Genomic DNA, 27,261 nt, shown 5'->3' with positions numbered 1-27,261 from the left:
TGTTGAGGTTCAGAAGGAGACCCTAAAATATTGGGGTCACAGACCATAGTCATGAAGCTAATCAAAAGAATTTGCAGACTTCGACCTGTATCCAAGTCAAGAGGCAAAGACGATTATATCTCTAACACCAATTGAAGCAGGCTACGTTCCAAATGAATTTAGCAAAAAATCAGTAGCAAGAAAATAAATTTATAGGAAAAAATTAGAGAGATCATGTGTTAGTCAGTGCTAATTGTATGGTTTAGAGGTAGAATTGAGGAGAGGCCTTAGAGGTGGGGTTGAAGAGTGGTTTGTTATGCACCTCATTATTTTCTCAGAAACTTTGTTATTACTGACCAACAGATTGTTACTCCACAGTCAGCATTGTTTGCGGAACTAGGACTGCCAAGGTCTTGTGGCCCCAGGGCTACTGCCACATTTTCCCTGAAAGCTGTAACCCATCATTTCCCTCTCAAGCAGTCCAAACCCAAAATCATTTGGGACAACGGGACAAAGGTCTCATCTTCTGGAGTTGCTTCAGGCTGATGAGGGGCATAGAGCAGGCACTGCCTAGTGGGGTCCAGACTGAGGAGGAGAAACAAATGAGACAAGGGAAAACTACTTGCCATCTAGGGGAAGGCATGGAGGAAGGAGGGAGGAAAATGAAACATAGGGTTTTACAAGGGTTAATGTTGAAAAATTATCCACACATGTTTTGAAAAATAAAAAGCTTTAATTAAAAAAAATGAAATGATTGAGGCCAGTTCCAATGATCTTGTGATGAAGAGAGACATCTATTCTCAGAGAGAGGATTGTGGGGACTAAGTATGGATCACAACATAGCATTTTCACTCTTTTTGTTCTTGTTTGCTTGCATTTAGTTTTCTTTCTCATTTTTTCTTTTTTGATCTGATTTTTCTTGTGCAGCAAGATAATTACATAAATATGAATACATATTCATATACATATTTAACATATATGTTTTAACATATTTAACATATATTGGATTACTTGCCAACTAGGGGAGAGGAGGAAGAAGGGGAAGAAATTTGGAATGCAAGGTTTTGCAAGGGTCAAAGAAATTTGCTATTAGAAGAAAAAGCAGGGACATGATTATAATAGCAAAAAAACAGGTCCTCCAGGCTTCAGTCTGAGAGTACATACATGACAGGATAAAGCATCCTTAGCTCTGTTTGATAACAATCATGCAGTAACAATTTCACCTCATAGCCAGACTCAGGAATAATCAGGTGGGAAACATAGAAACAAAACTGGGAAACTGAGACAGAAGGATCCAAACTTGAGCAGAGGCTAAGGTTGTAGGAGGGCCCACAGCTGTTTCTGCTTTTCCCATTTAGATAGAAGAGGCTGGATTTGAATTTCTCTACAATTCTTTAGCATTCTCTTTTTTTAATCTTATCTGAGATGAGAGTAGTTAGCAAACAGGGAGACTTGGGTTATATTGATCTTGTTAGTAATCCCCACAATTTATATACACCCAGGACTCCAGGGAGTGAAGCATGCTGAGTGATCAGGGTAATGGAGAAAGTCCCTTAATACCTTCTGGGGTGTTTTCCCTAAGTAGCAAAAGGGGAGTCCAGAAAAGGTAGGAGTCAAGGAAGGGTTAGCAAAAAGTTGCTCCTTACCTACTTTGTTTTTTCTTTTTCTTTTCTTTCAGAATGGAGCAAATTCCCAGAATTATTCCCAATGTTATAGGAATTTTTTCTTGTAGTCTTAAAATAACTACATGGCAAATTTCTTAATCATTGCTCTCAAAATCTTGACAATCTACTAAGATATTATTTTAGCAGTTCTATCATTTTAATTAACTAGCTTTATTTCTGTAGCCCCCAGCTTGGTCATAGCTGAGGCCCACAGGAAAAAGGAAGGATTTTCTTCCTTTCAAGAAGGGAGTCAAGGATGTTAAGAAACCTTTCCCAGCATTCTAACCAGAGCACAGAAGTTTTTTCTTACTGGCTGCATTTTAAATCTTTCTAGGTAACAAAATCTAGGTAACAGAACAAACATGACACAGATGTTCTGCACAGAGATGCAGAAACAGAAAAAGTGACAAGAAAGAAGACTGCCCATCCTTACCAAAAACATAAAATTTCTTTGACAAAAGCCATTCTATAGCACTTCATCTCCACTGGCATCCCAGAGAAAGTGAAAAGGTGGTAAATGTTCCCTGGGAACTTTGCCAAAAATTGCAAGACTTTCCAAGTCCCCAGTAAAGAAAAATTTGTTGAACATGGAGCTGAACCAAAAAGGACCCTGTAAGGTTCTCATGAAAACCTGAACTTAGTCTCACACACTAGCTCAAAGTGACAAACATGACCATAGAGTGACCTTGTCTATTTCTGTACTTCTGCTTACTTGGGCATCACACCTGTGAGGTGCTTCTACAGATAAGATCAGTTATTGTTCCCTGAAAATACTGACCCTGGAAGGTGCTCCGAAGCTCATTCCCATCATGGTATGAATCCTGTTATTCCCATTATTATATCCATCCCAAACCCATTCCCATCATTGTGTGCCTCCACTTATTACTTTAGGCTGTGAGAAATATCATTTTTTGCATAACAGCTGCCTGATGACCTGCCTGCATTCTTTTTGCTTCTGTATCACCTGCTTGCTTTGCTATATAAATATGTTCCCCAGCCACTCTGGACCAAATGATTTTTGAACATGAGTTCAATTTGGTCGGCTAGCCTAAACTCTCCACAATTAAAATATTAAAAACCAATTTCTGTCTTGCCTCAGTTTCCCTAACATTACAAGATGACCCAGACAAGGCTTCTCCCAGTTACTTGGGGTGTCCCAGCTATAGGATTGAGGGAGTAAAAATGGGGGCTTACCTTGAGAAAAAGGGAATGAAACCGGGGGGACCAGACTCTCCCGTACATGGCCACCAAATGTTGAAGTTCAGAGAGAGATCCCAAAATGTTGGGATAGATAGCAGACTCATGTTGCAAGGTATCTCAAAAGAATTCTCAGGCTCAAATCCATCTCCAAGTCAAGGAACAAAGTTTATTATAACTGTGACGTCAATTGAAACAGGCTAAGTCCCAAATGAATTTAGCAAAGAACCAGGAAAAAAGAAGATAAATTTACAAGAAAAAGATAGAGAGATCAGGTGCTTCATGTCACTGCTATGCTAATTTTGTGGCTTAGAGGGAGAATTGAGGAGGGGTCTAAGAAGTGGTGTTGAAAAGTGGTTTAGAGTGTTCCTCATTATTATCTCAGAATTTTTGTTATTACTGGCCAACAGATTGTTAACATACAGCCAGCATTGTGGAGCTAAACACTGCGGAGGCCTGGTGGGCTTAGGGCTATTGCCACATTTCCCTTAGAAGCTGTATCTGACCATTACAATCTCACCAGAAAGGGCACCTCTCAGCAGAGAAGGGTCAGTTACAGGAGTGCAGAATACAAACTGCAAAGCACTAGATTAAATAGACCAAAAGCCTCCTCCCCACTTTGACCTTTTCTCTCATGGTCTGGGACAGTCCAGGTTTATATGTTAACCAAAGAAATCTATCCCCAAAACAAAAGAATACAAGTAAATAATAAATTCTTAATTTAAATTTCCCTTGAGAACTGCTCTACCAGCAGTATCTTCTGATGAGAAAATCAACGCCATCATTACCTTTAAAAGAAATATTGAAATGCTAATTAGAGGTGGTGGGAAACAGGAAAGGAATGTTCATCAAAGACAATGGAAGACCAGCAAGTTTTTAGCTATAGCTCAATTTGTTATTGCAAAGTCTCAAGTCATAATGTTGAGATGTGGACCAAATGTTGAGGTCTAGATTTGGGGTACCTAAATGAAATTAGGATTTAGTTAAGGTCTAGTGACAGATTTGGGGTACAGGGAGTCAAACAGAGCTCCACTGCAACCCCCTTGGATTCAGTGCAAGGATACGGTGGTAAATGAGATCTAGTAGCAGCGTGAGTCCCCAATAAAAGCATTTATTAGCCCAAGAGCTAGATTGATAAAAGAGGTTTATTACTGAGTCTAGAAGTAGGAGATAGGTGAAGGTAGAGAGAAAGAGGGCACTGGACAGAGGGTTCAGTGGACAGAGGGTCCTCACGTGGCTGGCATGTTTGGAATCTCTGCAAAGAGGGGTTCCCAGCGTAGCCTTTTTGTAATAGGAGACTTAGCTCGAGGGGCTTTGGGGTGTAGCCCCAAAGTTGGCTCAGATCCGGGTGGGGCTGGGACAGGTCCGGATCTTCTATTGGAATTCAAAGGGACCAGGATTTGTGAGTCAAAGGGTAATTTACATTAGCTAGGGGGGGTTGGGAATCAAAGATTGGAATCTTTCCCGCATCAATAATTATGGCATAGATGGAAGCCACATCCTTATTAAAGGGTCTTCACTCAGTTTATCCCATACAGGGGAGAGAAGGAGGCAGAAAATTTAGAACTCAAAATCTTAAAAAAGGAATGTTAAAAATTGTATTTAGATACCATTGAAAAAAATTTCAAAAAGCAGGAAAAACATGATGCTTCTTCACATATTCATTCACTCTCAATTGCTTGGGGAGATGAGAGACTGGAGGTAGGAGGCTCTTGCAATCACCCAAGATAGAAATAATGAACAAAAGACAATGACTCTCTCAGTCCCTTGTCTCCTCCTCGGAGCCTGTCACCCTCATCTTCCTAGTCTCATATTTGGTTTGCAGATTTACCTGGATCCACATTTCTAGAAGCAATCACAGTCAGATATATCAGAGTTTGGGTTGTCACCTTTTAGTGAAGATCTAGAATCAGAAAATGAGAACAAGATTAGGCCTAACATTTTCCTCTAGGATGCTCACAACAACTACAGTAATCTCATGGAGTGTCTGACAAAACTCCTTCACCTGCCCCACACCCCTACCGTGGATACCAGGTAGGATCTGGAGTTCACACCTTATCCAGCAGAGGGAAGCAGTGGGACAAGTACATAGCAGAGTCAGGGCAGGCACCTCCAAGGTCTCCAAACTGGGAGCTCCTATCATCTCTGCCTCCTTCCCAGGGCTTCAGGCTCTTTCCTGGCTCTGGGGAATCTAGCCATGGGGCAGAGAGGAAGGCTTCCTCCATTTATCCATATCCAGCTGCAACTGTTGCTATCTATTGTCAAACACTAAACCTGACCTTGCCTTTCCTTCTGAAGTCTCCCATTGAGGACATAACAGTGAAGCTTCTCCCCCAGAGCCAGGCTCAGCCAGGGTGACTCTCTGGGGCTCCCAGGGTCCCTGAGGGGAGGCTCCTCCCAGACCGGGGGCTCTTTTGCATCTGGAGCCCCAAGGGAGCCACAGGGAGCCCTGCCCAGGACATAAAAGCTTTCTCTTTCCTTCCTGCCCTCTCAGGGCTCTGAGTACTCTCTGCACAGTCTCTGAAGGCCAGGATGAGCTCCCCATGGCAGCTGTTCTGGCTCCTGGTGCTCTGGTCTCAGGGTAAGACCCAGGAGGGCACTGAGTGGAGTTTAGGAGATCACAGGTTTTCTGGGCTAGAAAAGTAAAGATTCTTTGTTCCAATGGGAGAGAAAACTCAGACACAACATAATGAGACAGAGACCAACAAACATGATCAAGGTCCCAGATTTAAAATATGGTTAAATCTGAAAAAATGGTTTCTTTTTCTTGTTGATAGTAAATACAACTTTTTACCAGTCATGTGATATTTGAGAGATCTCCACAAAAATCTTTCATCTTTACAATTTGATTTGGACATGAATATATTTCTATCTCCTAATTTTCTTGGTTCCCTAGATTCCCAAGGAGCCATTGTGCTGACCCAGTCTCCAGCCTCCTTGTCCAGATCTCCAGGAGAGAGAGTCACCATCAGCTGCAAGGCCAGTCAGAGTGTATCTGATTCTAGTAATAGCTACTTGTACTGGTACCAACAAAAACCAGGCCAAGTCCCCAGACTCCTCATCTCCTATGCTACCAGCCTGGAATCCGGGGCTCCTGCCAGGTTCAGCAGCAGTAGGTCTGGGACAGATTTCACTCTCACCATCAGCAGCCTGGAGCCTGAAGATGGTGGACATTATTACTGTCAGCATGGTTATGGAATACCTGCCACAGTGCTTCAGGCCTGAACAAAAACCTCCCCAGTGTGTCCAGGGGACTGAGCTCAGAGCAGCAGGTGCCTCCTCGGGGTCCCCAGGGCAGAGCAGCCCCTGCTCTCTGGGCAGGCTCACACTTCCCAGTGCTTCTCCTTTCTAGTCCACCAGGTCCCCTCCTTCCTAACTCGGCCTTGTCAGTCACAAGTCCTGTCTGCTCAGCCAAGGCAGATGGGAGGGAGATCACACAGCCTCTGGGAAACCCCAAGGGGAAAATCCCAAACAGGGAAAAGCTGATATTTCAGGTTTACTTGATATTTTTGTCTCATCATAAAGTATTGGGAACCCAAGTTCCTGTTGAGGAGGATTTGCTTGAGTTCTCTGTAACAACAGAAACTTACTGATATTCTGCAGTTATGTCTGAGTCTTCCTGACCCCACTTGGAGTTTTCTTGGCAGAGATACTGGAAAAGTTGGCCATTTCTTTCTCCAGATCATTTCACAGATGAGTAAACTGAGGTAAACAGGGTTAAGTGACTCGCCCTGGATCACATAGGAGTAAGTGTCTCAGGTTAGATTTTAATTCAGGCCTTGCATTCTCTCCTCTGTGCTACCTGGCTGCCATGATATGAGCAGATGCTTTTTTCCCTCCAGTTCTGGCAATACTGCTTCCATATGGTTGGGTTCTCTATGACCTGAGCTTGGATAAAAGTCAAGATGAATCTCCCTCACCCTTCACTTCGAGACTCATTTCCAGCAATTTTAGGACCATAGTTTTATTGCTTAACTCAGGCTAATATGTGTCCTGTGTGGCTTGGAGTGTCACTCCCATCAGGCATTGGGGAGTTCCAAGGAGAGTAGGTGGTAGGGCCACCCCCATTCCTTTGACATCTGTACTAGGTATCTTTGCCTCTATTCTCTGCTCCAAGGAATCTCTTGGTGGAAGAAGGCCTCTATTCCCTTTAGGACCAAGAGCACACAAATCATTTTACTGGTACTAGAGGGTTTTCTGGTCACCTTTGCCACTGAAAAGAAGAGAGGGTTGGCTCAGTTCCTAGATTTTATTCACCGAACCATTGGATTCCTATTCCCGTAAGCTTCCCAGATTCTTTCCTTTAACCTCATGCACTAAATCACAGGAGTGGACTTGCATAAAGTTTAAACAATTGTTAACACCAAATTTCTTTACATTAACTTTCTTATATGTCCATATTTCCTTCTATGAAATGAAGGTCCTGGTAGAGGACAAAATCTCTATAAAGATAATTTCAGTTTATATGGAAAGTGAGCTATGATGGGGCAGCTAGATGGCAGAATAAATACAGCATCAATACTGGAGTCAGTAAAAATGCCATGATCAGGGGCAAATGGGTAGCAGCATTGGCAGCCGAATCTGCAAGCCTGTTTCCCTTTGCATATTTAATAGAACTTTTTACTATCAAAATGTTCCCTTTCTTGTCATATAACCCCATGACTGTGCAAAATATAAAAAAGTATATTTGTAGTCAGTATAGATGTTCACTTTCATTCTTTTCCCCAATTCTAAAATTCTGTGAGGACAAAAATGCTCTGAATGTGGTGGGGGGTTAGCCTAAGGTGAGCTTAGAGATTTAGAAGAGCTGTGGCAGCCACTATTCTAAGGCAGGAGGGTCATCCCAAGGACACCAAATTTGGCCTGAGGAAGAGATTAGTTTAGCTTTCAGGATCTTAACAAAGTGATCAGATTACTTATCAATCTTATCAGTGGGTAAACAAAGAACTTCATAGCCCTTCATGGGGGGATAATGGGGTTGGAAGTTAAAGATTTATATGGCTGCAGTCAGAGAAGCCTCTCAGGTGGGGTTGCAGATCAAGATGCCATCAAACCCATACTAGCCATGTACATTTGTAGAGGTATGTTCCCCTGGATTTGCCCCTTCAAGGGTCAATTATGACCCTTTATGCAATGTACACAAAGGAAAGCATCTTTATACCCTGGGATTTGAGTGGGAAGAGTATAGGGATTAGGCACAGTAAAGCTGGGATGGCACGAGTAGCTCACCCAGGGTTTCCTTGGACCCAGACCGAGGAATCTACTCCCTCCCAGATTTCAGAGGGATTATGGGAGGGCTTTGAGAGAAGCACAAAAAGCTGGACAGTCTTTCAGGGCCCTTCCTGATGGCAATGGCTCTGTCCATGACCCCTAAAGCATGAAGCACCATGGTTCCTGAATATGGCAGCAGCTAAAAATTGAGCCTATTCTTGCCCTTGCCCTGTGGTCTGCTCCTCTGCAGCTATTTCATTTCCTATTATTAAAGACCCCAAAGCTGTTTCCTAACAGCTGAGTTTGGGAAGTTTCAGGTCTCTAGGCTAACTTCTGTAGCTTTCTCTCTCGAAAGATGGGCTACTGACTTGATGATCAGGCAATCAAATTCAGAACTCAAAAGACTATCAGTCCCAAGCAATTTTTTCTCTATAGCAAATTCTACCAGTTGCAGCTTAGGGCTAGATACATTATTTTAGAAGTTTATCAGGACTTAAACCTGTTAAAGATATTTTGTTTTAATATGTTTTATATGTTTAAACTTATCTTGGTGCAAAGGATCAATCATTATAAGACTTTATACTAAACAGGTTTCTCAGGGCTGATGATGCTCACCTTGATGGTTTCAAGAAACCTGGCAAGTTTAACAATTAAAGGGAGTTGACAGAGATCCTAGGGAAGGAAGGGGCTGAGTTTGCTAACTACTTTTAGTGCTTTGGTGGGCTGTTCTGTTTGTTACCTTCCCCACTCTGTGAAGAGGGAAAGGAGTTCACACCTCACACTTGGAGGTAAACTGATAACTGATAAGGAGGTAAACATGATGGCAATAACTCCAAGGAACTTAGTTAACAATTTCAGAATTTTCCTAAATAATTGCCAAATAGTCTTAGCTGTAGTTTCTATTCCCTTGAAAAACTTTCCCTTTTGTTTTAGGGAAAACAAGACAATTCTTAAAATTTATATAGAACAAATTTTAAAATTGACTTAACTTTAATTAATTAGCCTAGACAAACTGAATTGCAATTTGGTTATTTTCCAAATTTATGCAAATCATTTCTCTTTTCTGAGCCAGAAAAAGGTATTAGTTTTTACTGACAGGGCCCTCAGAAGTCTGACTCTAGATAACTAGTTTTAAAGTTGGGAAACTCTTCTGTTAACATTATCAGTGCAAATAGATCCTTTTAGTGGGCTTTCCTTTAAAATTGCTTAAAAATCATTTATCTGTTGGTCACATTAAAAAAAAACCCATAAAGTTATCAAGTATGAAGCATTTATATACAATAAAGTAGTTAACATTGATACAGCATGGTTTAAAGCAATTATATATAATACAGCAGTTAACATTCATATAGCATGTTTTATGCTAAGCACTTCATAACAACATCTATTATTTTTCTTGACAAATTAGAAAACTAGGCAGAAATAAAATAATTTGTCATAAACTTCATAGCTAATACATATCTGTAATTGAGACAGAGAATAGTGGTCTTACCAATTGCAGAGGCTGACTAGCTTTCTGGGTGCTGTAAGGGGTACCTGAATTCTTCTCAGGCAGTTCCTGGACAGAACCTACTGAAAACTGGGGTGACTAGTGCCAGGGCTCAGAAAATGCTGACCACGGAGCCTGACTCTAACTCCTTCCTCATTCTCCCAAGCTGGGTTGGGGGTGTTTGGGTAAGGTTTTATAGGGTCCCCATAGTTTTGTTTCCCTTGTAGGTGAGGCAGAATTTAAATTTCCCTATAGTTCTGAGATGAGAAGAGTAACAAACAGAGAGATGGGTTATATCTTACTAACAATCCCCACACCTGAGATTTTTCAGAATTTTTTTGTTGCAATTTTAATTTAGTTCACAGAACAAACATTCTACACAGAGATGCAGAAACACAGAAAGTGACAGGACATCTTTGCCAAAAAGCTGTAAAATTTTCCTTAAAACTATTCTATAGCATTTTTGTCTTTTCTAGTCCCAGAGAAGGTGAAAGGGTGGTGAAAGGTTCCCTAGGAATTTTGCCAAAAATTGTTAAGAATTTCCTAGTCTTGGCATCCCCAATCCAGGAAAACTTGCTGAGGATGGAGCTCATGATGACCCAGACAAGCCTTCTCCCAGTGACTTGGGGTGTCCCACCTATAGGATTGTAGGAGAAAAAAAATAAGAGGCTTACCTTGAAAAGGAGAGAATCAAGCTAGGGGAAACCAGACTCTCCCCATATGGGCCAGCAAATGTTGAGGTTGGGAAAGGGGGACCCCAAAAGCTTGGGGTCATATACTGGTGTCATGAGGTGAATCAAAAAAATTTCCAGGCTTGAACCCATCTCCTAATCAAGGGATAAAGTTTACTGAAAGTAATGGTAATGCCATTACAAAGCAGGCCAACTTCTAAGGGAATCCACTAAAGAAAAAGAAGCAAAGGAGATACTTTCATCCAGGTTCTACCATAGACATGTCAATTCTATGGCCCAAGGGTAGAACTAGGGAGTAGTCTCCAGCTAAACTGAGAGTGGTCTCCAAAATCTGAGTATCACTGACTAGATCATCAGACAGAAATGAACTGAGAAATAGTCTATTCAGAATCAGATAGATTGGGCATGGGAGTTTTTCTGAGGCAGACTCCAAAAACCAAAAGACCCAGGATTTCCTGACTCACTGCCAGAACAGAAGCCCTCCCTAAAATTAGGAGACTACAAAATCATATTACATCATTTGGAAATATAAGTTCTTTAAAGGAAGTCCCAATTACCCAGTAGAAAGGAAACACCCCATGAGTTTAGGGCATGTCTTTAGCTGGCAGGCTAAATCCTGAAAGGGACTTAGCACCATAAAAAAGAAGTGAGAAGTGGGGTTGAAAAATATATTGGAGTTAGGGGAGATACCACAGGGCATGCGGGGAATAAGGAGAAAGACACCATGATGTAGAGTTCTGTGGTAGGCTGGGTAATAGCAGTAAAGACATGGGGAATAAGTTGTTTTATAGAGAAATTTTAGCCTCAGGGTTTCAACATAACTTGGATTTCTGACTGGATTACCCTTAAAACATGGGACCAAGGAATTAATCTAATCTCCATTATCAGACCTTTACTTCTAATTATCTAATGGATTAATTTTTATTAGTTCTTCAGGGACTATTTGCACATGATTATGACCCCAATTATTGCCCCAATTAGGGATCAAAGAGCCAGAAATCCCATGATATGAATTTTGGTGCTGAAGCTACTCTCCCTATGTTCCAGTCATAAGGGTAGTCCTGAGGGCTAATGAATAGCAGTGAAAACATCAACACTCTAGCTTCTTAAACAGAGATGTTGGCCCCTGAGACTTCACAGAGAACATAAAGCATGTAGACAAGGGTGTCAAAGTCACAATGGAGATCCCATGTGTGGGTAGGAACCTGTCCCCTATTGAGCAAAGAATATCACTTAGGACTGGTAAGAGGTTCTCATAGAACTCCACCCCACACTTATATTCATATAAGGAGTTCATTTTCTTTTCTCTGTCTTTGTCTGTGTCTCACTTTCTCTATTTCTCATTCTCTCTTTCTTTCTCTCTATCTCTGTCTCTCTCAGATTTATACAATGAGGCTAGAGACTAGGTCAGTACAATGGATCCTGGGGAATACAGGAACTCAAAAGAATCACAAGACAGAAATATGAAACATCCAAGTGTATGAATGTAACAAGTTTTTGGAAGCTAATAAAGCTTCAAAGAAATGACAGTCACTTATAATTGCTGTAAAGAGAAGACATGATTCATTTTTCACAGAGACCTCAATGTCTGATCCATTCCATCATTATGCATAAAAAACATCTGCCAGCCTATGCTGTGTCTAAGCTTTCCCACCTGCTGGATGGAGGAAATCAGAAATTTAACCCTCAAAATGATTTCTCTTCTAAACCTACCCAATATTCTGTTATTTCTTATCCTAAGACCAGAGCACCTATTACCTAATGATCAAAGAAGAGAGATTATCCTGGCCTTTATAGTAGAAAGAGTGCTTCGAACCCTGAATAAGACAGCTTAGAAGGGCAAGACATTTTTTTTAGTAATAGCTTTTTATTTTCAAAATATATGCAAGGGACCTAGGCATAAAGAATGAGATTATAAATAAATTGGAAGAGCACAGGATAGTTTACCTCTCAGACCTGTGGAAGAGGAAGGAATTTAGGACCAAAAAAGAGCTAGAGATCATTATTGATTACAAAATAGAAAATTTTGATTATATCAAATTGAAAAGTTTTTGTACAAACAAAACTAATGCAGACAAGATTAGAAGGGAAACAATAAACGGGGAAAACATTTTTACAGTCAAAGGTTCTGATAAAGGCCTCATTTTCAAAATATATAGAGAATTGACTCTAATTTATAAGAAATCAAGCCATTCTCCAATTGATAAATGGTCAAAGGATATGAACAGACAATTCTCAGACAAAGATATTGAAACTATTTCTAGCCATATGAAAAGATGCTCCAAGTCATTATTAATCATATAAATGCAAATTAAGACAACTCTGAGATACTACTATACACCTGTCAGATTGGCTAGAATGACAGGGGAAAATAATGTGGAATGTTGGAGGGGATGTGGGAAAATAGGGATACTAATACACTGTTGGTGGAATTATGAATACATCCAGCCATTCTGGAGAGTGATTTGGAACTATGCTCAAAAAATTATCAAACTGTGCATACCCTTTGATCCAGCAGTGTTTCTACTGGGCTTATACCCCAAAAAGATACTAAAGAAGGGAAAGGGACCTGTATGTGCCAAAATGTTTGTGGCAGCCCTGTCTGTAGTGGCTAGAAACTGGAAAATGAATGGATGCCCATCAATTGGAGAATGGTTGGGTAAATTGTGGTATATGAATGTTATGGAATATTATTATTCTATAAGAAACGACCAGCAGGATGAATACAGAGAGGCTTGAAGAGACTTACATGAACTGATGCTAAGTGAAATAAGCAGAACCAGGAGATCATTATATACCTCAACAATGATACTGTATGAGGATATATTCTGATAGAAGTGGATTTCTTCGACAAAGAGAAGATCTAACTCAGTTTCAATTGATCAAGGATGGATAGAATCAGCTACACCCAAAGAAAGAACACTGGGAAATGAATGTAAACTGTTTGCATTTTTGTTTTTCTTCCCAGGTTACTTTTACCTTCTGAATTCAATTCTTCCTGTGCAACAAGAAAACTATTCGGTTCTGCACACATATATTGTATCTAGGATATACTGTGACATGTTTAACATGTGTAGGACTGCTTGCCATCTAGAGGAGAGGGTGAAGGGAAGGAGGGAAAAAGTCGGAACAGAAGTGAGTGCAAGGAATAATGTTGTAAAAAAATTTACCCAGGCATGGGTTCTGTCAATAAAAAGTTATAATTTAAAAAAAGAAAAAAAAATACATGCAAGGATAGTTTTCAACATTCACCTTTGCAAATCCTTGTTTTCCATATTTTTCTCCCTCCCTTCTTCCCACTCCCTCCCCTAGACAGCAAGTAATCTAAGTTACACATGTGCAATTTTTAAAAAATATATTTCCACATTTATCATGATGCACAAGAAAATTCAGATCAAAAAGGAAAAAAAAACTAAGAAAAAGAAGCAAGCAAAGAACAACAAAAAGGTGATCACTATGTTGTGATCTGCATTCAGTCCCTAAAGTCCTCTTTCTGGGTGCAGATTACTCTCTCCATCACAAGTCTATTGGAATTGGTTTGAATCATCTCACACTTGAAAAGAGCCATGTCCATCAGAGTTGATCAATCCATATTCCTGTTGCTGTATACAGTGTTCTCCAAGCTCTATTCACTTCACTCAGCATCAGTTCATGTCTTTCTAAGCCTTTCTGAAAATATTCTGCTGATTCTTTCTTATAGAACAATAATATTCCATTACATTCACATACCATAACTTATTCAGCCATTCCCCAACTGAAGAACATCCACTCAGTTTCCAGGTCCTTGCCACTACAAAAAAGAGCTGCTACAAACATTTTTGTACATGGTAGGTTCTTTTCTCTTTTTTATTATGTCTTTGGGATACAAGTCTAGTAGAGACACCAATGGATCAAACAGTGTACATAGTTTGATAGCTCTTTGGGCGCAGTTCCAAATTGCTCTATGGAATGGTTAGACCAGTTCACAACTCCAACAATCTCATTCGCACCAATATTTATCAATATTTTTTCCTGTTATCGTAGCCAATCTGAGCAGTGTGAAATGGTACCTCAGAGTTGTCTTAATTTGCATTTCTCTAATCAACAGTGATTTAGAACATTTTTTTACAAGACTACAAATGACTTCAATTTCTCCAAATGAAATCTGTCTGTTCATGACCTTTGACAATTTATCAATTGGAGAATGGCTTGTATTTTTATGCATTTGAGTCAATTTTCTATATATTTTAGAAATGAGAACTTTTGGAAACTGAATAGATGCTCATCAATTGGAGAATGGCTGGATAAACTATGTATATGAATGTTATAGAATATTATTGTTCTGTGAGAAATGATCAGCAGGATGATTTCAGAGAGGCCTGGAGAGACTTACATGAACTGATGCTAAGTGAAATGAGCAGAACCAGGAGATTATTCTACATGACAACAAGATTATATGATGATCAATTCTGATGGATGTGGTTCTCTTCAAACCAATTCCAATTGTTCAGTGATGAAGAGAGCCATCTACACCCAAATAGAGGACTGTGGGAGCTGAGCGTGGACCACAACATAGCATTCTCACTCTTTCTGTTGTTTGCTTGCATTTTTCTTAGGTTTTTTCTTCTTTCTTGATGAGATTTTTCTTGTGAAGCAAGATAACTGTATAAATATATATACATATATTGGATTTAACATATATTTTAATATAGTTAACATGTATTGGACTACCTACTGTCTAGGGGAGGGAGTGGGGGTAAAGAGGGGTTGATTTAGAACAGAAGGCTTTGCAAGAGTCAGTGTTGAAAAATTACCCATGCATATGTTTTGTAAATAAAAAGCTTTAATAAAAAATAAAAAATAAAAATTTCTAATTCTTAAAAAGAAAGAAAGAAAGAAAGAAATGAGGCCATTATCAGTACTTTTGTATATAAAATTTCCCCCAGTTTTCGGCTTCTCTTCTAATCTTGATGGCATTGATTTTGTTTGTACAAAAACTTTTTAAATTTAATATAATCAAAATTATCCATTTTGCATTTCATAACGATCTCTACTTCTTTGGTAATAAATTCTTTCCTTCTTCACACGTCTGAGAAATAGACTTATCCTTGTTCTCCTAATTTGCTTATAATATCTTCCTTATGTCTAAATCATGAAACCATTTTGACCTTATTTTGGTTAGGTGTTGGCCAATGAAGGGCAAGATTTTTATGTTTTTAGTGGGGCTTTTGAAAAATCCTTCTGCTTCCACTCTGCAAAGGGCCCCCTGAGTTTTAAATGTAGTTTAATCCATCAGAGTCATGTGATTGATAACTGTTTCTGGGATGACTTGCATATATGTGTATCTTCATGAGCATAGAGAAATGGATGCTTTGTGTCTATACAGAAAAACATGCATCTGGCTATAGATTAGTAGCAATGGACTTTTATGTCTCCCATGGAGGACTAAAGCTCAAGCTCTGGGAGACTATAAAGAAAACAAGAAGAGCTTCCAGCTGGTAGGTTCTGATGTTGCGTCACCTGATCCTGCAAGTGAACTTGACCCACTAACACTTCTACTGGAGAAGATAGAAAATTCATGATAAAGCTATGAATATCAAGCTGCCACTGGGCAGGCCTCAAAGGAGATGCTGAGTAATCTAGAGTAGGATTCTGTTTCTGAGTTTGTGTAAACCCTTATGCCCAATCTGAAGATTTGCAGTTGAGGGTAATGACTTCTCATAGAAACATAAGCATTCATTTCTAGGTTTGTTATCCCATTCCTGACTGTTGCAATTCCTTCACAAAATGAAGTGGTCTCCCTGTTTCCAGTCTATGTCTTCTGCCTTCAACCACACGGCTACTACAGTGAGATTTCTGAATCACGGATATAACCCTGTTGCTATACTTCTAATCAAACTCCAAGGACTTCCTCTCATTTTTAGAATAAAATACAAAGTGCTCAGTTTGATATTCAATATCTTTTCTCTTCCTGTCCCATCCTGTCCTACAAGACATTACAACTACCCCTACCCCTTATGGGATAGCTAAGTGATGGAGTGGATTGAGTGCTGGATCTGGAATAATGAAGACTCATGTTCCTGCATTTAAATCTGGTCTCAGAAACTCACTAGCATTGTAACTGTGCTACCCCAACCAAGTCAGTTAATCAGTTAATATGCCAATACAGTATCTTTGCCCAGGCATCTCCAAATTGGTTCACAGAGGATTGGACATGACTAAAAGTGTCTGAGCAAAATATCTTTATGGTGAATCAAAGTCTGCTACAAGTAACATAGAAATTTGCCTAGATACATTTCCTCTTTCCTTCTTCTTTAGGATGTCAGTGAACCTTTGGAGGTACCCAGAGATCAAGCTCCTAAGAAAACTGCTAATAAAGGGGAAGGAAGGAACATTGGTTATCCTGCTTGACACCAGGAACAAGAATGAGACATCTTTTGCTTGTAAGTTTTGCAGCAACCCAGGTTTTGCTTCTGCAGTCAAATAACTTTTTTGGACCAAGTAGTGAGTAAATTGGTAGAAACTTTCTGCTACTCTGCCATGGGTGAAAAAGAAAGATCAACTCCATTTTTGTGCCCAGAAAACAGCTTATCAAACCTCTCCAAACATTAGTACCAAAGATTCTAAGAGGTTGGGAAGGAAAACATTACAGGAAAAGGGGATTTTTCCCCTGTACATACACAGAGATAGGAGATGGCATCTTGTACTCAGAAAGTTGGCACATCCCAATCAGATGAATGTCATGAAATAGTGAAGTAGATGTCTTATCAGACTTGATTCCTACATTTATGAGCCAACTGTGCTCAGAGGTGGAAAGTCTATTTGATATGATGATAGACTTTTTTAAGAATCAGTTGTAATATCCATGTACTAAGACTCATAAAATAATGGGCCTAAAACATAAAGATCTGGATTTGAATCCTCTCCCCTAAAACTTAATAACTACAAAACCTTTCTGAGCCTCTATCTCCTCCATCATCAAATGGGACTAATATGAGCATTCATCTTCCCAGGATTGTTGTGAGGGGAAAAACCTAAAATGGGACATCTTTATTATTTTGCTCACCCTATTTGGAGAGCTTATGTCTACCCTACCCTACAATAAGCTGCTGGACCTTAATCCCCTCTACAATGATTTCTTAGGTCCCTACTCTAGCTGTAGCAACCCCTGTTGTGGGATATTGGGGGGGAAATGGGGAACATCAAGAATGCCTCCTATTCTTTCTCTCACTGACCAGGGGAGGGCAACATTATTCTTCTAATAGCCCAAATTGTTGCCTGTCTTTTTTTTCCCAAAGAGGACCAAGGAAATTAGGTAGGTGATGCCTTAACTTCAAAGTAAATTGAATTTAAGTGAGGCCTTCCCCTGATTAATCAGGCAAAACCCAGGACAAAGAGAATTAAAAGAGTTTATTTTAAGTTGGGTTAATTTTTTTTGGGGGGGGGGGCAGGGAGGTTTGTAGCAATGTATGAAGAGATGAAGACCAATAATGGCTTCAAGGTGGTCCCAGCTTTCATAGGCAATTTTAAGAAAAATCTGATAGGTCCCCATGAGGAGAAGAGGTTAAGCCCTTGTGTCTCAGTTCTTCCCCAAGGGAGCAAGAAAGTGATTAAATTGCAGATAGGGATACATGATAAAAAACAGATAATATAAAAATGATGACCTAGGGTCTCCTTCCTCAATAGAGCTCCCCCAACACTGTTGATAAGCAGGATTGGGAAATTGAGTCTCTGAGATAACAAAATTTTCAATATTTTTCTGTATCAATTTCCTTTCCTAGTAAAGGTAGATAGAGGTGATATAGATAGATGATACAGATATGGTTAATAATGATTAAATGTATGTGAATAGATGAGTCAAAATGGAATAATAGATAGAGATGTAACCTGAGAATCAAGAAACCCAGTATCAAGTCCTGATTCTGACCCAGGCTGGCTGTGTTCCTGAATAACTTAACCTCTTAGTGCTTAGTTTCTAGGACCTGTAGAGAAGATGCCAAAGTACATGGTTCTTCCTAAATTCAAATCCTGCCTCAAACACTTATTAGCTGTGAAACTCTGACTGATGTAAACTGTCCCCCTGATCTTTAGTGGGGGGGGGGAGGGAAGGGAGGGTTGGAAAGGCCCTGATGTAAACTGTGTCCCCTTAAATCTTTGGGGGAAGGGTGGAGGGTGGTCCTGAGTCTCAAACCCTCCCAGCCTCTGAGAGGGGCCCCACCCTCCTCTTCATAGGGAAAACTCCCAGATAGTAATCTCCTATTCAATTAGAGATCTTGGCCAGAGGCATGATCACCACCTTCTATTGAAAGGTACCCCAGTTCCCGACCAAAACAAACCCCATATAATTAAAGGTCTGTCAATCTATCTCTAATTCCTAATCAGGAATGCCCACCGAGTTGCTTCTCAGTATAAACCCATTTTAGCAAAAAGACCTAACAGGATTTTGCCCTCTAAGAAAGTTGTCTTATTCTTGCCACAAACCTCTTGCCTGTATCCATTGGGGTTTGTGAATTCTTTCACAAAGCCTATGACAGGCCAAGGGGGACCCCATTGTTATCTGGGATCTCTCAATCCTCATTTCTCACACCTCAACATGACCATGTCACTTGAACTGTGATTGTCTCACATTTCCTCATTTACAAAATGGGTATAAAATCCCATATTGGTCTTAGTAAATAATAGCACCTATCTGTTTTGGATTATAAGGGGGGAAATGGGATAGCCTTTTAAATGTACATTTCACTTATTAAGGCAGTTGGTAAATGCTATTTAAATAATAATAACTGTATAATAATAATTATTATTATGATTATTAAGGTGAATCTTCCCTTAGATGATGAATATCTTAGGAACATGGACCATATCTGCTTTTTCATTTGTATCCCCAATACTTTGTTATGTACTTTGTTTAATATGAGTTCTTTTTTTAACTGTTGGTGTCTGAATGCAGATCAAAGCACAATAGTTTATTTTTCATTTTTATCTGTATTTTCTATTAAAACATGATTAACCTGGAAATGGTTTGCATTATTGTACACTTGTAAATTGCTTGCCTTCTCAGTGAATGGGAGAAGAGGGAGAGAATTTGGAATTCAAAATTTTAAAATATTAAAAATGTTTTTATATATAATTGCAAAAAAAAAAATTTTTTTTAAATCAGGTAAAACTTTTTTTTTTCTGGTCAAGTTTTCATTCACTGGTGATTAATTGGAGAGAAGAAAAACCAGAAGAGGGAGGTTTATAATCCCCCAGGACAGAAGTGAAAGAGTCTGTCTTCTCTATGTCTGTGAGCCAGTCACTATCACCTGCACAGCCTCAAATTGGGCACAAGACTTACCCTGATCTAATTTCTACAAACTGTCCCTGCCAAGATAGGGGTTGAATATAAGTGTGTGTCCTCACTGTTAGTGCATGTCTGGAGTGGGAAAATGGAGACAAGGGAAGACATAACCTTTTCCTTCATGATGCTCAGAACAACTACAGCAATTTCATTTGTGATTGACAACACCCATTTACACAGGAATCAAGCCTTACTAGTCTTTTCCCAAGGGCACAGGCTAGGATATGTCTGGTCTGAGTCAGACCCCTCACTGCCTCCTGGAGTTCTCACCTTCTCCAGCAGAAGGAGGCAGAGAATCAGGTCCATATGATGAGGTGGGGGAATAAGGGGGAGAGATCCCCTCTGTTTGGAGAGACGCAGGTCCAATGTGAAAAGAATCCGTGAACCCGAAAATTGTGGCAAAAAAAGGAAGTTTTATTTTTCGCTAAGAAAGAATAAATCCCTAATGAGGAGATTTGTAAAGAGTGTGTAGACAGGCCTCTGTTTTATGGCCAAATCCTGGCCTGGGGCTGGGGCAGCTGATTATCAGACCAATATTTCCAATTGAATAAGCTACTGGGGTAGTACTAGACTAATTTTTAACTCAATAGAGGATGCAGTTACTCCCCCAAGATAACAGAATAAAACCTTTTATCTTGATTCCCTGAGGCAGGTGTCTCCCAGAGGAGAGCTCCTCAGAGTTTCCCTCCCACAGCCCTAAAAGTTCAAGGGGAACACTATTTGTATCACATATGCAGAGTCCGAGGAAGCATCTACAAGATCTACAAGCTATGAGCTCCTCCATCTCTGCCTCTTTTCCAGGGCTAGTAGCCCTGTCCTGGTTCCTGGGAATCTAGTCCTAAAGTAGAAAGAGAAGCCTCCCTTCTTTTATCCACAACCAGCTGCAACCAGTACAATATTGACCTTGCCTTTGATCTTAAGGTCTCTCATTGAGGACATAACAAAGTAAGGTAAGACTCCTCCCCCAGAGGACTCAGAGGCTCCTCCCAGACCTGGGGCTCTTTTGCATCTGGAGACCCAAGGGAGCTGGGGGGAGGGAGAGTGCTGCTTGGGACATAAAAGCTTCCTCCTTCCTTCCTGCCCCCTCAGGGCTCTGAGTGCTCTCTGCATAGATCTCTGAAGGCTAGGATGAGCTCCCCATGGCAGCTGCTCTGGCTCCTGGTGCTCTGGGCTCAGGGTAAGACACTGGAGGGCAGTGAAGGGGTTTGGAGATCACAGGTTTTCAGGGATGAAAAAGTAATGACCTCTTGATCCAATGGATGAATAAGCTTAGGTACAACATAAACAGACACAGGCTGACAAACATAATCAGATCCCAGATTATAAACATGGGTAAGTCTGGGGAAAATGGTTTCTGTCTCTTGTTGACAATACAACTTTTTTTTGCCAGTCGTGATATTTGAGAGATCTCCACAAAAATCTCTCATTCTTACAATTTAATTTGGATATGAATATATTTCTATCTCCTAATTTTCTTGGTTCTCTAGATTCCCAAAGAGCCATTGTGCTGAACCAGTCTCCAGCCTCCTTGTTCAGATCTGCAGGAGAGAGAGTCACCATCAGCGGCAAGGCCAGTCAGAGTGTATCTGGTTCTAGTTATAGCTACTTAAACTGGTACCAACAGAAACCTGGTCAAGCCCCCAGGCTCCTCATCTACTGGGCTAACAGCCTGGCATCTGGGGTCCCTGCCAGGTTCAGTGGCAGTGGGTCTGGGACAGATTACACTCTCACAATCAGCAGCCTGGAGCCTGAGGATGCTGCACTTTATTACTGTCAGCAGGGCTATGAATTCCCTCCCACAGTGCTTCAGGGCCCAACAAAAACCTCCCCAGGCTGTTCAGTGGACTCAGCTCAGAGCAGCAGGTGCCTTCTCTGAGGTCCCCAGGACAGAGCAGTTCTTGCTCCCTGGGCAGGCTCACATCTGCTTCCCCTTTCTGGTCCCCCAGGTCCCCTCCTTTCTAACTCAGCCTTGTCAGTCACAAGCCCTGTCTGCATGACCAAGACAGAGGGGAGGTAGGAAAACCCCCTAGAAACCAAGGAGAGATTACTTACATGGAAATAGTGATATTTCAGGTACATTTGATATTTTTGCCTGGAAAGAAAGTGTTTCTCTTGTTGGAACCCAAGTTTCTGCTGAGGAGGCTTTCCTTGAGTTCTTTGAAGCAATGACAGAAACTTGTTGCTGTTCTTCAGTCATGTCTGAGTCTTTCTGACTCCACTGGGTTTTTTTTTTTGATTAGAGATACTAGAGGGCTTTACAATTTCCTCCTCCAGTTCATTTCACAGGTAAGAAAACTGAAATAAACAGGTTTAAGTGATTTGTCCAGGGTCACAAGCTAGTACTTCTCTGAGGTCAAAATAACTCAGGGACATGAGTCTTTGAGATTCCTGATCTGGCGCTCCATCCATTCATTGCTCCACCTGGCTGCCATGATATAGACCAGATTACTTTTTTTCTCCAGCCCAGGCCACACTGGTCCAGCAGGCTGGATTCTTATGCCCTGAGTCTGGCCAAGAGCCATAGTGAGTGCCTTAATATCACTTAGTCACCCCCTAGTTAGAGCCTCATCATTTCCTGCATCTGGAGCACCAGCCTCTTATTGGCTGACTCAGGCTCATGTGTGTGGGTTGGAGTATATCTCCAATCAGCACTAAAGGAGTTCCCAGGAGAGTAAGTGGCAGGGTCATCCCTAATTCTTCTCATCTCTGCTGGTGTCTCTGCTTCTATTCTCTGCCCCAAGGGATCCCTTGCTAATATGAAGGCCCAAGGTCCTGTCCACTGGCTTTAGGACCAAAGGCACATTCACTGCTGCTATAGGGATTTCTGGTCAGCCTTTGTCACTGAAAAGAAGAGGGAATTAGTTCAGCCCTTAGATTCCTAGAAAGGGAAATCCTTTATGGCATTCTCTCCCTGTATGTGATTCTTCAAGGAAATCCCTTTCAATGACTTTTTTGGTCATTTTCCCGTATCAAGAATCCGATGCAAGCTATGTGATGACACAGACTCAAACCTCCTTATCTGTGCTCCCTGGAGAGAGAATCATCATCAGTGGGGATCAGAGAGATGACCTGAGAGTAAGAAACTCAAGATCAAATTCTGTTTCTGACCTATGCTGGCAGAGCTCCTAAATAAATATAGAACCTTTTAATGAAAGGTATCCAGCTAACATAGATCCAGGTACATTTTCTCTAAGCATAATAACAATTTATGAGAAGTACAAGCTGTAAATAGCATAAGTCAATGGCTGCTTCAGCATAAGGCAAAGACCCTTATGTTAAGATATAGCATCTTTTTGTAGACATAGAACAAAGAGCAGAACAGAATAAGTGAAGAAAAATACAATGGGCTGACGTTAAAGGTTGACATTAAAGGGATTATGAATCTTTACTGATTATACAGATGAGACATTGAAGACAACATGATTAGCCTTGTATTTAGGAATGAGAGATAGTAACAACCATTTCCTTCTGTCCTGCAAGAAAAGTTCATTGTGGGGCACAGAGCCAAGATGGCAGAGATGACACATTTCTCTGACACCTCTCCTACTACCTTCACTCTAATTATGAAATCCAGCCTCTGAATTATCTCTGGTCTGGCAGAACCCACAAATATTGGGAGTGCAACAAATTATCAGTAGAAGATAATTTTGAATATCACCATAAAAGATCTGTTTCAATTGAAAACAGGAGGAAGACAGAAAAGCACAAACAGCTGAGCACAAACACCAGTGTAAACAGTGTAGAATCCCCAGGGCGTTGTAAACCCCATGAGGTGGTGCAGACTCAGTGTGGCCGAGAATCTATAGGGAGCAAACAGACCAGAAAAAGTCTTTTTCAATTGGAAACAAGACAGAGGCAGCCAGCACAAACAGCTGAGCACAAATGCCAGTGCAAACAGTGCAAGGTCCCAGGGCATTTCAGAATCCACAGGATGGTGCAGACTCGACTTGGTGGAGAATCTATGGGGAGGAAGCTACAGGAATCTACAGTAGCAATGTTGTCCACTCTGCCCTGGTTGCAAGCCAGTAGATCAGCAGATAAGTTAGAAAACATCCAAAACAAACACAAAAGATAAATAATGAAACCCCAAAATGCCAGAAACTCACAAGACCTAGCCACACCCACCCAGCATCAGGAGTGAGTCAGCTTTGACCCAGTGCAGCCATGGCTGCTTATAGAGGAAGCCACTGCTTCTAGAGGAAGTTTGGAAAACCTCCCCTGCCCTAAAAACAGATAAAAGTAAAGAGAACCCTGACAATAGACAGCTTTTATGGTGAAAGAGAAGAACAGACTTCAAACCCTGAGGAGACTAAAGGCAGATCATCTCCAGATGAAGCCCTAAAAGGTGATATAACCTGGTCCCCACACAAAATTAAAAAGGATCTTAAAAGAGAGCTAGAAGAAAAATGGGGAAAGAAAATGAAAACTTTGCAAGAGGGTTTGGAAAAGGCATATAACTCAAAAAAAGATTTGATAAAATGCAAAAAGAAAATAACTCCCAGAAAAACAGAATGTCTGAAACAGAAAAAGAAAATAACTCCTTAAAAAGCAGAATTTGTGAAATGGAAAAGAAAATAACTCCTTAAAAAACAGAATTTCTGAATGGAAAGAAAATATATAGAACAAAGCAACTCACTTAAAAAGTCAATTGGACAAAAAAAGAAGTAAAAAAAAGGTAAATGAAAATAATTCACTAAAATTCAGAACTGAACAAATGGAAATCACTAACTCAATGATACAACAAAAATCAGTCAGGCAAAACCAAAAAAAAGAAAAAATAGGAAAAAAATGTAAAATACCTAAGTGGGAAAACAACCAACCTGGAAAATAGATTTAGGAGAGATAGTCTAAGGATTATTGGACTCCCTGAAATTCATGATGATAAAAAGAGCCTAGACACTACTTTTCAGGAAATCATCAAAAAAAAAAAAAAAATACTGCCTGGATGTCAATGAATCAGAAGGTAAAATGACCATTGAAAGAATTCACCAAATGCCTCCTGAAATAGACCCCCAAATTAAAACTCCAGGGAATATTGTTGCTAAATTTCAGAACTATCAGACCAAGGAAAAAATGTTACAAGCAGCCAGAAAGAAATGATTAAAATACTGAGGAGCCACAATAAGGATTACTCAGGACCTAGCAGCTTCCATGTTAAAGGATCAAAGGGCCTGGGATATGACATTCCAAAAGGTGAAGGAACTTAGAATGCCAAGAATAAATTACCCTGCAAAACTGAGCATTCTCTTTCAGGGAAGAAGATGGACATTCAATGAAAGTGGTGAATTCCATTTATTTTTTATAAAAAGACCAGAGCTAAGCAAAAAAAATTGACCTCCAAATACAGAACCCAAGAGAAGCATAAAAAGGTAAAAAGGGAAAAAAAAACTCTTGAGAACCATTTCTGTTATGGTTATACATAGAGAATATATGTATAATCTGGTTTACTGTCATAATATAAAAAAGAAACTAGAGGTGGAAGGAGATTGTACAGAAAAAAAGGGGAAAGTGGAGGTAAAATGAGGGAAATTACATCTCAGGAAGAGACAAAGAAAATGATTACAATTGAGGGAAAGAAGAGTTTTGACAAATATTGTGTGAATCTTACTCTCATCAGATTTGGCTAAAAGAAAGAATATTAGATAAATCTGGTTTACTGAGAAACTTTTCTCACCTTATAGAAAAATGGGAGGATAAAGGGGAAAAGGAAAGGAGTAAGCTAAATATAAGGGAAAACAGAAATAGAAGGGGAAAAGTATAAGAAAGGGGGAGGGTCTCTAAAGGGGGAGGACTGCTTGAGGCAAGTACTGCTCATAAGTAAAATATTGAGGAGGAGGAGAAGGGGAAAGGGAAAGAGAAAATTATAATTTGGGGTTAATATGATGGCAGGAAATACAGAATTAGTAGTTTTATCTGTAAATGTGAATGGGGCAAACTCTACCACAAAACATAAGTGGATAGTTGTTGGTGACCGGACCATAGTCATGGAAAATTACCAGACTGCACACCTTGCATCAAGCAACAGATGGCGGCCAAATGGCCAGGAAAGCGGAACAACCCCTGCACCTCAGAACATATATCCATGGTATTGTGTCAGCCACAGAGATGTCTTGGGGCATAACGACCCTGGAAACTCAGATAAGAACAATAACCACAGGATGTCCTTCCTTCTCCTCCCGGAACATCTGCTCCCTCCTGTAGCCCCCTACCATACCTTTTCTCCCACGAAACGCACATAGCTTCACTCTCCCCTGCCCCCCTTTTTTTCCCTCCCAGCTTTTGTCCTCACGTATTACGCCTAGCTCCACCGTATATAACCTGAGCTGTTTCCAGCAATAAATGAGACTTGCTTCAACCATATGCTGTCTCCCTCCTCTTTCCCGCCCGTTTCTCTTTCAGGCTGGGTCCCCCTCAGTTCCCCACAAATAACTGAGTCCCGGTGGACGGGACAGATAGTAGACTAGATTAAAAACTAGAATCCTACAATATGTTGTTTAAAAGAAACACATTTAAAACAAAGTGATAATACAGAGTAAAGGTAAAAGGCTGGAGTAGAATCTATTATGCTTCAGGTGAAGTAAAAAAAAAGCAGGGGTAGCCATCCTCATCTCAGATCAAGCAAAAGCAAAAATTGATCTTATTAAAAAAGATAAGGAAGGAAATGATATTTTGCTAAAGGGTACCATAGATAATGAAGCAATATCAATATTAAACATATATACACCAATAAGTGTAGCATCTAAATTCCTCAAGGAGAAGTTAAGAGAGTTGCAAAAAGAAATAGACAGCAAAACTATAATAGTGGGAGATCTCAACCTTGCTCTCTCAGAACTAGATGAATTAAACCATAAAATAAATAAGAAAGAAGTTAAAGAGGTAAATAGAATACTAGAAAAACTAGATATGATAGATCTTTGGAGAAAATTGAATGGAGACAAAAAGGAGTACACTTTCTTCTCAGCAGTTCATGGAAGCTATACAAAAATTGACCGTATATTAGGACATAAAGACCTCAAAATCAAATGCAGAAAGGCAGAAATAGTAAATGCATTTTTTCATATCACAATGCAATAGAAATTACATTCAATAAAGGGCCAGAAGAAATAAACTAAAAAGAAATTGGAAACTAAATCTCATCTTAAAGAATGAATGGGTGAAACAGCAAGTCATAGACACAATTAATCATTTCATCCAAGAGAATGACAATAATGAGACAACATACCAAAATTTGTGGGATGTAGCCAAAGTGGTAATAAGGGGAAATTTTATATCTCTAGAGGCTTACTTGCATAAAATAGAGAAAAAAAAAAGATTAATAAATTGGGCTTGCAACTAAAAGATCTAGAAAAAGAACAAATTAAAAAATCTCAATCAAATACCAAACTTGAAATTCTAAAAATCAAAGGAGAGATCAATAAAATTGAAACTAAAAAAAAAAAAAATCTGTTGAATTAATAAATAAAACTAAGAGTTGGTTTTATGAAAAAACCCACAAAATAGATAAATCTTTAGTTAATTTGATAAGAAAAAGGAAAGAGGAAAATCAAATTGTTAGTCTCAAAAATGAAAAGGGAGAACTATACACTAATGAAGAGGAAACTAGAGCAATTATTAGGAGTTACCCAATTTTATGCCAATAAATTTGACAACCTAAGTGAAATGGAGAAATACCTACAAAAATATAGATTGCCCAGATCAACAGAAGAGGAA

The 27,261-nt window shown here is 39.9% G+C and overlaps 2 gene segments (V, D, J or C); both read left to right on the top strand.

The window, feature by feature from the left end:
- Positions 1 to 5,316: 5,316 nt before the first annotated feature.
- LOC116422041 lies at positions 5,317 to 6,186 on the top strand. The segment is given in 2 exon segments: positions 5,317 to 5,421; positions 5,737 to 6,186. Coding segments are annotated over 2 exon segments (378 nt in total).
- Positions 6,187 to 20,535: 14,349 nt separating this feature from the next.
- On the top strand, positions 20,536 to 21,438 carry LOC100916691. The segment is given in 2 exon segments: positions 20,536 to 20,728; positions 21,039 to 21,438. Coding segments are annotated over 2 exon segments (438 nt in total).
- Positions 21,439 to 27,261: the final 5,823 nt, after the last annotated feature.

This window comes from Sarcophilus harrisii, chromosome 2 (assembly GCF_902635505.1).
Source record: "Sarcophilus harrisii chromosome 2, mSarHar1.11, whole genome shotgun sequence".
NCBI lineage: Eukaryota > Metazoa > Chordata > Mammalia > Dasyuromorphia > Dasyuridae > Sarcophilus > Sarcophilus harrisii.
The sequence above is the reverse complement of the archived record's forward strand: the minus strand, read 5'-3'. Positions and strand labels throughout refer to the sequence as shown.